General features: G+C 41.3%; 1 protein-coding gene across 1 annotated transcript in view; it reads left to right on the top strand.

Moving 5' to 3' along the window:
- The first annotated feature begins 8,816 nt into the window (after window positions 1–8,816).
- The window catches only part of LOC128690170 (nephrin-like), a 398,545-nt gene continuing 393,791 nt past the window's right edge, over window positions 8,817–13,570 (top strand). Inside the window, exon 1 of the mRNA XM_070090735.1 lies at window positions 8,817–9,028. Within this exon, the coding sequence (XP_069946836.1) occupies window positions 8,902–9,028 (127 nt within the window). The 5' untranslated portion in view covers window positions 8,817–8,901. The remainder of the gene's footprint in view (window positions 9,029–13,570) is intronic.

Genomic DNA, 13,570 nt, shown 5'->3' with positions numbered 1-13,570 from the left:
GGGATTGTGGTTTATGTTGGCATAGCGTGTTTGCTGTGAGGTTTTGATGGTGGTTCTATGTTTGCTTGCGCTTGTTGCTCTGCCCTGCTCCGGTTGTCCTCTGCTGACTCTGTCCTTGCCTCGCTTCGTAGCTCCTTTCGTTTCTATGTCTTCTCCCTCAGCTAACAAGGTGTGCGTGTGTGTGAATGTAATCACCTTTTGTGGTTGCAGGGGTTGAGTCATAGCTCCTGGCCCCACCTCTTTAAATTAATGGTCGCTACTAGGTCCTTTCCCTTCTCCATGAGCTTTATCAAACCTTGTCTTTAAACTATGTATGGTTCCTGCCTCCATTACGACACGTGTGTGTGTGTGTGTGTGTGTGTATGTGTGTACTCACCTATTTGTACTCACCCATTTGTGGTTGCAGGGGTCGAGATTCAGCTCCTGGCCCCGCCTCTTCACTGACCGCTGCGTGAGCTTCATCATACCTCGTCTTAAAACTATGTATGGTTCCCGCCTCCACTACGTCACTTGCCAGACTATTCCACTTCCTAACAACTCTATGGCTAAAGAAATACTTCCTAACATCCCTTTGACTCATCTTACTCTTCATCTTCCAACTGTGATCCCTTGTTTCTGTGTCCCATCTCTGGAACATCCTGTCTCTGTCCACCTTATCTATCCAACGCAGTATTTTGTATGCCGTTATCATGTCTCCCCTGACTCTCCTGTCCTCCAGTGTCGTCAGGCCGATTTCCCTTAACCTTTCTTCGTAGGACATTCCCCTTAGCTCTGGAACTACCCTTGTTGCAAACTTTTGCACTTTCTCTAATTTCTTGACGTGCTTGACCAGGTGTGGGTTCGAAACTAGTGCTGCATACTCCAGTATGGGCCTGACGTGCACAGTGTACAGAGTCTTGAACGATTCCTTACTAAGGTATCGGAACGTTATTCTCAAGTTTGCCAGGCGTCCATATGCTGCAGCAGTTATCTGGTTAATGTGTGCTTCCGTAGAAGTGCTCAGCATTATAACCACCCCTAGATCTTACTCCTTGAGTGAGGTTTGCAGTCTTTATCCAACTATTATATGCTCTGTTTGCGGTCTTCTTTGCCCTTCCCCGATCTTCATGATTTTGCATTTGGCGGGGTTAAATTCTAGGAGCAAGTTGCTGAACCACGCATCCAGCCTGTCCAGGCCTCTTTGTAGTCCTGCCTGATCCTCATCTGATTTAATTCTCCTCATTAACTTCATATCATCTGTGAACAGGGACACTTCTGAGTCTATCCCTTCCGTCATGTCATCCACATATACTAAAAATAGCACTGGTCCGAGGACTGACCCCTGTGGAACCCCGCTCGTCACAGGCGCCCAATGTGATACCTCATCACGTACCATGAGTCGTTGTTGCCTCCCTCTCAGGTATTCTCTGATCCATTGCAGTGCCCTCCCTGTTATACGTGCTTGATCCTCTAGCTTCTGCACTAATCTCTTGTGAGGAACTGTGTCGAAGGCCTTCTTGTAGTCCAAGAAAATGCAATCAACCCACCCCTCTCTCACATGTCTTGTGTTACCTTGTCATAAAACTCCAATAGGTTTGTGACACAGGATTTGCCTTCCATGAATCCCTGCTGGTTGTCGATTATGCTCTTGTTTTGTTCCAGGTGGTCCCCCCCTCCCCTCATGATAATCATCTCCATGACTTTACATACTGCACGCGTCAGTGACACTGGTCTTTAGTTTACTGCCTCGTTTCTGTCTCCTTTCTTAAAGATGGTGACTATATTGGCCGTCTTCCATACCTCAGGTAGTTGCCCAGCTTCAAGGGATGTGTTGAAAATTATGGTTAGTGGCACACACACTGTGTGTGTGTGTGTGTGTGTGTGTGTGTGTGTGTTAAGCTTCAATAAGCTTACAGAGTTCAAACGAAAGATAATTTTCCCTGATGCCAATGTGCTGAATAAAATTACATTGTTTTTCCCTCCTCCCTTTCCTTGTTAGTTGAGAAGATTAGGTTTTGGAAATAATTATTTGTGGGCAGAAAATGTTGTAAGTGAACGTTTATGTAATAGACAAGTCTTAAAGAATATTTCCATAAGATGAGTTTAGACCATTTTTTTCTTGTGACTTCTTGAGTCGAGAGAATATATATATATATATATATATATATATATATATATATATATATATATATATATATATATATATATATATATATATATAATGTAGTAGGTTGGTAGACAGCAACCACCCAGGGAGGTACTACCGTCCTGCCAAGTGAGTGTAAAACAAAAGCCTGTAATTGTTTTACATGATGGTAGGATTGCTGGTGTCTTTTGTCTGTCTCATAAATATGCAAGATTACAGGTACGTCTTGCTACTTCTACTTACACTTAGGTCACACTACACATACATGTACAAATTTATTTATACACAATCATCTGAGTTTTCTTTGATTTTATCTTAATAGTTCTTGGTCTTATTACTTTTCCTTTTATATCCATGGGGAAGTGGAATAAGAATCTTTCCTCCGTAAGCCATGCGTGTTGTAAAAGTCAACTAAAATGCCGGGAACAATGGGCTAGTAACCCCTTTTTCTGTAATTACTAAAAAGAATTAGAAGAAAATTGTCAAATTGGGAAGTCTGAATGTGCGTGGATGTTGTGCAGATAAGAAAGAGATGATTGTGGATGTTATGAATGAGAAGAAGCTGGATGTCCTGGCTTTAAGTGAAACAAAGCTGAAGGGGGTGGGAGAGTTTCAGTGGAGATGAATAAATGGGATTAGGTCAGGGGTTTCAAACAGAGTTAGGGCTAAAGAAGGAGTAGCAATAATGTTGAAGGATAAGATATGGCAGGAAAAGAGGGACTATAAATGTATTAATTCAAGAATAATGTGGAGTAAAATAAAGGTTAGACGTGAAAAGTGGGTTATAGTAAGCGTATATGCACCAAGAGAAGAGAGAAGAGTAGAGAGAGAGAGATTTTGGGAAATGTTGAGTGAATGCGTGGGGAGTTTTGAACCAAGTGTGAGAGTAATGGTGGTTTGGAATTTCAATGCTAAAGTGGGCAAAAATGTTTTGGAGGGAGTAGTAGGTAACTTTGGGGTGCCAGGGGTAAATGTAAATGGGGAGCCTTTAATTGAGTTATTTGTAGAAAGAGGTTTGGTAATAAGTAATACATATTTTATGAAAAAGAGGATAAATAAATATACAAGGTATGATGTAGCACGTAATGAAAGTAGTTTGTTAGATTATGTATTGATGGATAAAAGGTTAATGGGTAGGCTCCAGGATGTACATGTTTATAGAGGGGCAACTGATATATCGGATCATTATTTAGTTGTAGCTACAGTTAGAGTAAGAGGTAGATGGGAAAAGAGGAAAATGGCAACAACAAGTAAGAGGGAGGTGAAAGTGTATAAACTAAGGGAGGAAGACGTTCGGGAGAGATATAAGCAACTATTGGCAGAAAGGTGGTCTGGTGCAAGTATGAGTAGTGGGGGGGTTGAAGAGAGGTTGGAATAGTTTTAAAAATGCAGTATTAGAATGTGGGGCAGAAGTTTGTGGTTATAGGAGGGTGGGGGCAGGAGGAAAGAGGAGTGATTGGTGGAATGATGAAGTAAAGGTTGTGATAAAAGAGAAAAAGTTAGCTTATGAGAGGTTTTTACAAAGCAGAAGTGTTAGAAGAATAGTAGAGTATATGGAGAGTTAAAAAAAGGTAAGGAGAGTGGTGAGAGAGTGCAAAAGGAGAGCAGATGATAGAGTGGGAGAGGCACTGTCAAGAAATTTTAATAAAAATAAGAAGCCTAGGGAACGAATGGATTTGTCAGTTAAAAACAGAGTAGGGGAGTTAGTAGATGGGGAGATCGAGGTTTTGGGTAGATGGCGAGCATATATAATATATATATATATATATATATATATATATATATATATATATATATATATATATATATATATATATATATATATATATATATATATATATGTCGTGCTGAATAGGCAGAACTTGCGATCTTGGCTTTAATAGCAACGTTTATCTTGTCATAAAGGACAAGTGAAAATTTGTGTATGCAATAATTTCGCCAAAATCATTCTGAACCTAACGAAAAAAATACATTTTACTGTGTTTGTTTAGAATTAAATTATTGTAAACAAATCTAAAATATATACAGTTGGGTTAGGCTAAAATAAATTGTTCTTGTTATAATAAGGTTAGGTAAGTTTTCTAAGATTCTTTTGGTGCAAAATTAAAATTTTTTACATTAACATTAATGAAAAAAAAAAATATCTTTAAAAGTATAGGAGAAAATTTTAGAAAGGACTTAATTTTAAATGAGTTCGTGCTAATAGACCAGTTTTACATAGTCGGCTCGATATATATATATATATATATATATATATATATATATATATATATATATATATATATATATAATATCTAGTGCCGAATAGGCAGAACTTGCGATCTTGGTTTAAACAGCAACGCTCATCTTGCCATATAAGGCAAGCGAAAATTTGTGTATGCAATAATTTCGCCAAAATCATTCTGTACTTAACGAGAAAAATGTAATTTCACTGAGTTTCTTAAGTATTAAATTATTGTAAACAAATCTAAAATATATTTAGTTGGGTTAGGCTAATATATATATATATATATATATATATATATATATATATATATATATATATATATATATATATATATATTATCACACTGGCCGATTCCCACCAAGGCAGGGTGGCCCGAGAAAGAAAAACTTTCACCATCATTCACTCCATCACTGTCTTGCCAGAAGGGTGCTTTACACTACAGTTTTTAAACTGCAACATTAACACCCATCCTTCAGAGTGCAGGCACTGTACTTCCCATCTCCAGGACTCAAGTCCGGCCTGCCGGTTTCCCTGAACCCCTTCATAAATGTTACTTTGCTCACACTCCAACAGCACGTCAAGTATTAAAAACCATTTGTCTCTATTCACTCCTATCAAACACGCTCACGCATGCCTGCTGAAAGTCCAAGCCCCTCGCACACAAAACCTCCTTTACCCCCTCCCTCCAACCTTTCCTAGGCCGACCCCTACCCCGCCTTCCTTCCACTACAGACTGATACACTCTTGAAGTTATTCTGTTTCGCTCCATTCTCTCCACATTTTCCGAACCACCTCAACAACCCTTCCTCAGCCCTCTGGACAACAGTTTTGGTAATCCCGCACCTCCTCCTAACTTCCAAACTACGAATTCTCTGCATTATATTCACACCACACATTGCCCTCAGACATGACATCTCCACTGCCTCCAGCCTTCTCCTCGCTGCAACATTCATCACCCATGCTTCACACCCATATAAGAGCGTTGGTAAAACTATACTCTCATACATTCCCCTCTTTGCCTCCAAGAACAAAGTTCTTTGTCTCCACAGACTCCTAAGTGCACCACTCGCCCTTTTCCCCTCATCAATTCTATGATTCACCTCATCTTTCATAGACCCATCCGCTGACATGTCCACTCCCAAATATCTGAATACATTCACCTCCTCCATACTCTCTCCCTCCAATCTGATATCCAATCTTTCATCACCTAATCATTTTGTTATCCTCATAACCTTACTCTTTCCTGTATTCACTTTCAATTTTCTTCTTTTGCACACCCTACCAAATTCATCCACCAATCTCAGCAACTTCTCTTCAGAATCTCCAAAGAGCACAGTGTCATCAGCAAAGAGCAACTGTGACAACTCCCCCTTTATGTGTGATTCTTTATCTTTTAACTCCACGCCTCTTGCCAAGACCCTCGCATTTACTTCTCTTACAACCCCATCTATAAATATATTAAACAACCACGGTGACATCACACATCCTTGTCTAAGGTCTACTTTTACTGGGAAATAATTTCCCTCTTTCCTACATACTCTAACTTGAGCCTCACTATCCTCGTAAAAACTCTTCACTGTTTTCAGTAACCTACCTCCTACACCATACACCTGCAACATCTGCCACATTGCCCCCCTATCCACCCTGTCATACGCCTTTTCCAAATCCATAAATGCCACAAAGACCTCTTTAGCCTTATCTAAATACTGTTCACTTACATGTTTCACTGTAAACACCTGGTCCACACACCCCCTCCCTTTCATAAAGCCTCCTTTTTCATCTGCTACCCTATTCTCCGTCTTACTCTTAATTCTTTCAATAATAACTCTACCATACACTTTGCCAGGCATACTCAACAGACTTATCCCCCTATAATTTTTGCACTCTCTTTTATCCCCTTTGCCTTTCTACAAAGGAACTATGCATGCTCTCTGCCAATCCCTAGGTACCTTACCCTCTTCCATACATTTATTAAATAATTGCACTAACCACTCCAAAACTATATCCCTACCTGCTTTTAACATTTCTATCTTTATCCCATCAATCCCGGCTGCCTTACCCCCTTTCATTTTACCTACTGCCTCACGAACTTCCCCCACACTCACAACTGGCTCTTCCTCACTCCTACAAGATGTTGTTCCTCCTTGCCCTATACACGAAATCACAGCTTCCCTATCTTCATCAACATTTAACTATTCCTCAAAATATTCCCTCCATCTTCCCAATACCTCTAACTCTCCATTTAATAACTCTCCTCTCCTATTTTTAACTGACAAATCCATTTGTTCTCTAGGCTTTCTTAACTTGTTAATCTCACTCCAAAACTTTTTCTTATTTTCAACAAAATTTGTTGATAACATCTCATCCACTCTCTCATTTGCTCTCTTTTTACATTGCTTCACCACTCTCTTAACCTCTCTCTTTTTCTCCATATACTCTTCCCTCCTTGCATCACTTCTACTTTGTAAAAACTTCTCATATGCTAACTTTTTCTCCCTTACTACTCTCTTCACATCATCATTCCACCAATCGCTCCTCTTCCCTCCCGCACCCACTTTCGTGTAACCACAAACTTCTGCTGAACACTCTAACACTACATTTTCAAACCTACCCCATACCTCTTCGACCCCATTGCCTATGCTCTCATTAGCCCATCTATCCTCCAATAGCTGTTTATATCTTACCCTAACTGCCTCCTCGTTTAGTTTATAAACCTTCACCTCTCTCTTCCCTGATGCTTCTATTCTCCTTGTATCCCATCTACCTTTTACTCTCAGTGTAGCTACAACTAGAAAGTGATCTGATATATCTGTGGCCCCTCTATAAACATGTACATCCTGAAGTCTACTCAACAGTCTTTTATCTACCAATACATAATCCAACAAACTACTGTCATTTCGCCCTACATCATATCTTGTATACTTATTTATCCTCTTTTTCTTAAAATATGTATTACCTATAACTAAACCCCTTTCTATACAAAGTTCAGTCAAATGGCTCCCATTATCATTTACACCTGGCACCCCAAACTTACCTACCACACCCTCTCTAAAAGTTTCTCCTACTTTAGCATTCAGGTCCCCTACCACAATTACTCTCTCACTTGGTTCAAAGGTTCCTATACATTCACTTAACATCTCCCAAAATCTCTCTCTCTCCTCTGCATTCCTCTCTTCTCCAGGTGCATATCAAATACACGCTTATTAGTAAAAAAATGTAGCCACTGTATTGTGAATTTTATTATTGTAGCCAAGGCACTATGGATTGAATTGTTGTAGCAATAGTATTGTGGCTGATATTGTTGTAGCAATTGCATTATGGATTGAATTGTTGTAGCAGTGGTATTGTGGCTGGTATTGTTGTAGCAATGGTACTGTTGTACCAATTGTATTTTGGCTCAAATTGGCTGGTATTGTTGTAGCAGTGGTATTGTGGCTGGTATTGTTGTAGCAATTGCATTATGGACTGAATTGTTGTAGCAGTGGTATTGTGGCTGGTATTGCTGTAGCAATGGTATTGTTGTGGCAATGGTATTGTGGCTGGTATTGCTGTAACAATGGCATTGTGGCTGGTATTGTAGCAATGATATTGCGGCTAGTATTGTTGTAACAATGGTAATGTGGTTGGTACTACAATGACAGTGGTATTGTGGCTGGTATTGTTGTAGAAATGGTACTGACTTAGCAGTTGTATTTTGGCTGGTATTGTTGTAGCAGTGGTATTGTGGCTGGTATTGTTGTAGAAATGGTACTGACGTAGCAATTGTATTTTGGCTGGTATTGTTGTAGCAGTGGTATTGTGACTGGTATTGTTGTATCCATGAAATAGTGGGTATTGTGTTTTTCACCTCTGTCAAGGTATTGTTTTGAGAGGTTTTGAGGTTGTCAGGACTGACCACCTCAAAACAACGTCTTCAAGGGTGATGGACTGATGACATCGTCTTAACATCTCCACTGCTACTGCTCACTCTTCTGTACTCTGTAAAAATGTTGGTAGAATTACCGACAATATGTAAAGTAAAAGGACACAAGTGCAACTAATGTGACGTTTTTATTGTGGCAACGTTTCGCTCTCCAGGAGCTTTGTCAAGCCGTTACAAACAGTACATGGACACAGAGGGTATATATAGGCTCAGAGTAAGGTGTAATACTAGTGGTAGTAGGAGTGGTAGCGATATAAGTTGTAGGTGAAGTGTTTCGGGATACCGATGTCTAACTGTTGCACATGTTTCTTATAAACCTGTCGGTACTGTATACCTTTTTAATAATCAATTTGCGTTAGCTCTACTAACCTCTGCTAACCTACAGAACTTGTTTCATGGAGTGAATTGTAACGTCAAACCTCTCTTTTTCAAGGAGTTGGATTCCAGAACCTGTTTTGTAGTTTGAATTCAAATATCCGGCATTTTCCTATCACCTAGATGACTTATTTATGAATCTTTTCATGGAATAAGAATTAACCTTCAGTCTCGTTCTTCCACAGAGTTGACTTGAGAGACAAGCCCAAACACCAGCCACTACCCATACTCAAAAACCGGGCCAAGTTCGACATGACCCCTGGTCATTCTGGTCTCAAACTACACAATGTTTGGAGCTCTGATGATGGTCTCTACCGCTGCCGAGTAGACTTTAAGAAATCTCCGACCCGCAACTCAAGGATCTACCTCACTGTCGTAGGTGAGTGCAGCTGATACGTATCTAACTGTTGTCACGTGACGGAGGCTCCATCCTTCGTTCGCTGAGTGTGACGGAGATCATGCGGGTTGGTAATGCTTGAAGGAATCATCGCCCCTGCAGCCAGGTCTCAGACCAGTCTGTTTGAAGTTAAGAAGAAACATTAAAAATATTCCCCAGAAGATAACTAATAAATAAGTCAGTAATTGACAAGATAAATGATCAATAACCCTAATAGACAATGAGCCCCACCGCCATTAATAATAATAATAATAATAATAATAATATAATGAAAATATATTATTATTTTATTAAGAGTACTGCCACCAAGTTATTCACTGAGAAAGGGCAGAATTACTCCCGGAAGTCAATTACTTCCTGCGGGTGATTACCTCTGGAGGGTTACTGATCTTAGAGGTGATTATTCCTGAGAGTAATAATTCCTAGTTAACCATCATTACGACATGAGAACGGTTAATTTTCCATCTTTTGGTGTAGGTTATTTGAGAATCAGGGAATTGTTGTAGGTAGACACAACCTACTGTGGACCATAGAGTAAACAGGTAGACACAACTTACTGTGAACCATAGAGTAAACAGGTACACACAACTTACTGTGGACCTCTGAGTAAACAGGTACACACAGCTTACTGTGAACCATAGATTAAACAGGTAGACACAACTTACTGTGGACCATAGAGTAAGCAGGTACACACAGCTTACTGTGGACCATAGAGTAAACAGGTACACACAGCTTACTGTGGACCATAGAGTAAACAGGTAAACACAACCTACTACGGACCTCAGTGTAAACAGGTAGACACAGCTTACTGTGGACCACAGGGTAAGTAGGCAGACACAACCTATTGTGGAGGTAGACACTTGTGTCAAGTTTACATTCAAACAGTTACCGTGAACAGTAAATTAAAATAAGAAAAATAAGAAATTTTGGGTAAATATCCCGGGTGAATTAATTACCGAAAAGGTTTAATTACCCTGAGGGAAAATATTCCAGAATTAACTTATTTGCATATGGGTTCCATTTTTGATCCTCTACCAGAATGCCACCCACAACAGGTAACCATGAGTCAGGTGCCTATTTACTGCTAGGTGGAAAATGGGAGCATCTCTCTCTCTCTCTCTCTCTCTCTCTCTCTCTCTCTCTCTCTCTCTCTCTCTCTCTCTCTCTCTCTCTCTCTCTCTCTCTCTCTCTCTCTCTCTCTCTCTCTTACACCTGGTTTGACAAGGTTCGGTTAAGGATCCTTAACTTTATTGACAAGCTAAGAGCTGTTACCTACATCAGCTCATTTGAAAGCATTTTTATTGTTATGGGACATACAAGTAGGGAATAGGATGAATTTGGAGCCATCTGTGGGCCAGCATTTTCGTTTGATCAACTGGCTTTATCTCGTTGACATCATAATGCTGTACGAATGTGTTCCAGACGCCAGTCATCCTGGTGACAAATGATCTCAGATGAAGTGATGTTCGGGAGAAGGTTACAGCCAGAGTGAAGTTGCTGCTGGCTGCCCGTCTTATGGTAAAGAAGCTTGCTTCTCGATGTCCTCGAAGTGGAACCAAGTGTGGTACTTTGACAATATTGGCCTTGTACATAACAGTAAGGCCACCCACATCCCTCCTGTGTTGAAGGCTCTGCTGAAATGACAGATCTATCCAGGATGGGTCCAGGCGAGAGATGAGACGTCTTGCTCTGTTCTCTACTCTGTCAAGCAGTCTCAGATGAGAAGGGGGGGGGGGCAGGCAAACCAAGAAAGTGGAGCATACTCAAGGTGTGAGCGTATTTGTGCCTCTCATAGAATCTTGTAACCCCTACTGTCAAACAAATGCGAAATACGTCGAAGTGCTGTAAGCTTCCTGGCTGCCTTGTTTGCAAGATTTACAACGTGGTTCTTCATCGTTAGTTCGGAGCCAAATTTCTTTCACCCAAGGTTATCAGCTACTTCCCCAGGTACCAATACTCTCCCATTCATACTTCCTGCTGCTCCGGCATTACCATCATGGTGCCTAGAGACCATCATCATTTGTGTTTTCTCAGGTGCAAATGTTACCTGTCATCGGTTTCCACAAGCTGATATAGCGTTTAGCTGGTGATTGATGTAGCTTAGAGCAGCTGGCATTTCTTCTCTTGGATAAGAAAATATGAGAGAACAGTCGTCTGCATATGTATGGTATTCTGGGATGAGATGAAGAAGGTCATTGAAGTAGACATTCAATAACAATGATCCCAGCACACTTCCTTGTGGAACACTTGCCCCAGTAGGATGTCTTGCTGATTCTGTTCCATTGTGAGCTACCCTCAGAGATCTACCATGAAGGTAATCACTGAGGTGATTTGATTGAGTTTGTTGTCTCAAGAATCTTGCCAGTGATTGACAGGAGTGACACTGATTTGTAGTTACTGATTTCTGCTCTGCTCTTCTTTTTGTAAACAAGGACTACATATGCGTCTTTCCACAAAGAGGGCCATTTACACTGTACTAGGCAGTGCTGAAAGATGTGAGTTAGAGGTGTTGCTAGCTGGTCTGCACGTCTCAGTAATCTTGGGCTCAACTTGTCAAAGTGGCCCCCGTGGCCTGGTGGCTAAAGTTCTCGCTTCACACACGGAGATCCCGGGTTCGATTCCTGGCGGGGTGGAAACATTTCGACGCGTTTCCTTACACCTGTTGTCCTGTTCACCTAGCAGCAACTAGGTACCTGAGTGTTAGTCGACTGGTGTGGGTCGCATCCTGGGGGACAATATTGAGGACTCCAATGGAAATAAGTTACAGTCCTCGATGACGCACTGACTTCCTTGGGTTATCCTGTGTGGCTAACCCTCCGGGGTTAAAAATCCGAACCAAATCTTATCTTGTCTGGGCTCACAGTTTATTTTCGGTCAAGCGATCTAAGATGCACCTCCTCCTGCCTTATTGTCACCACTGACAGTTTTGATACAGTTCTTGCAGCTAACCAAGGAGGATCCCTTGCTGGACCAGGAACTTGCATATTGGTAGCAAAGTGTTGGGCAAAGGTCCACTTTCTCTTGACTACTAGTGGAGGTGGTCCCATCCTGTCGATTCAGAGGTGTAATAAGTTCATCAGGCAGATAACCTTGTCTGTCCTTGACCAGGGACCACTAGGTTTTGGAGCTTACTCTACCTGATGCTAGCTTTCTTTTTGTGTTCTCCTCTCATTTAGAGATGGCCCACTTTTGAACTTGCCCCATATGCCTACAGGCTTGACTGTGCAAGTTCGTTATATGTAATAGGATGTCTCTTATACCTTCGCAATGCCTTGTATTTAGCAGTTGCAGCCTCTCTACAACGAAAGCCAAACCACGACTGATCAGTAGGCTTCGTTACATACTGCCGGAGAGAGATGTGTTCTTGTTGTAGATTAAGGATGTGTCCAGTGAAGGCATTCACTTGGTTGTCAACATCCCATTGCAGAAAAGCATTCCAGTCGGCGGTGGCGAGCTCAGAGCAAAGGGCTGGCCAATTACCTCTTTCCCATTGCCAGGCGGTGCGTAAGGACTCCTCATCTCGTTCTATTGGGATCTTAAGCGTCGTAAAAACAGCCTTGTGGTCATTTGATCCAACACAGCCGAGGGATTGACAAGTGACTATACCTTCTGCCAGATAACTCACTACTGGATGTGAGTAGTGAGTAGGGAAATCAAAGTTGCTCATATCAAACACTGCAAGAAGGTCATCAAAGTCCCTCTGTATAAGATGTTGGTTGAGGTGACCAACAATTATATTATGTTGATAGTTGTGTTGGAGCAAAAGGAAGTCCACATTTTCCATTAGAAAATTGATGGGGTCTGCATGTTGCCACTGAGGTCTGTACATTGCACATACTAGTACAGAGGTATTAATGTTTATGCATAGCTTGAAGAACATCATTTCAAGATGAGTAGGGATAGAAACATCAATGTGCTGGGTATGTACAGTTTTAGAGATGCACACAACAACACTTCCTCCTTGCCCTTGCCTGTCTCTTCTCATCCACGAGGTTTAGCCAGCAATTCTTGCAAAATTTTCTGGAGTTCTGTCGTCCAAAAATGTTTCAACAACAGCTATCATGTCGGGATGTCGAGTGTTCACAAAACTGTGTGAGAGCTCTTAGACATTGGTAATGAAACCTCTAATGTTAGCCGATAGGATGCTGATAGATTGGCTCCTCATGATGTGTTCAGCTTGAGGTGATGGGTGTGCAAGGTGTGTAAGGTGCCTGCTCTTGAGAGGGGTACGGCACCATGGCAGCTGTTGGCATGTAGATCTGTGGTCTTGTATAAGGCACAAAACCACTTGCAGGGATGAGATAGGAGTAGCTGACTGGGAGACGTATGAGTGTGCTCATCAGTTCAGAGATGCTGCTGATTTGTTCTGAGAACAGGTCTCTAAAGAGGTGGTCCTGTCTGTCAAGTTCCTTTGTCTTCCGACACTGGTTCTCCTGAAGTTCCCTCTTGTGACATTATTACACCTAGTGTCTCGCAGGAAGTTGTTAGTGGTGTGTCCCCTCCGGTGACAGCGAGAGCACTGCC

This window comes from Cherax quadricarinatus, chromosome 32 (assembly GCF_038502225.1).
Source record: "Cherax quadricarinatus isolate ZL_2023a chromosome 32, ASM3850222v1, whole genome shotgun sequence".
NCBI classification, from domain to species: domain Eukaryota; kingdom Metazoa; phylum Arthropoda; class Malacostraca; order Decapoda; family Parastacidae; genus Cherax; species Cherax quadricarinatus.
This window is presented reverse-complemented; position numbering and strand designations above follow the sequence as displayed.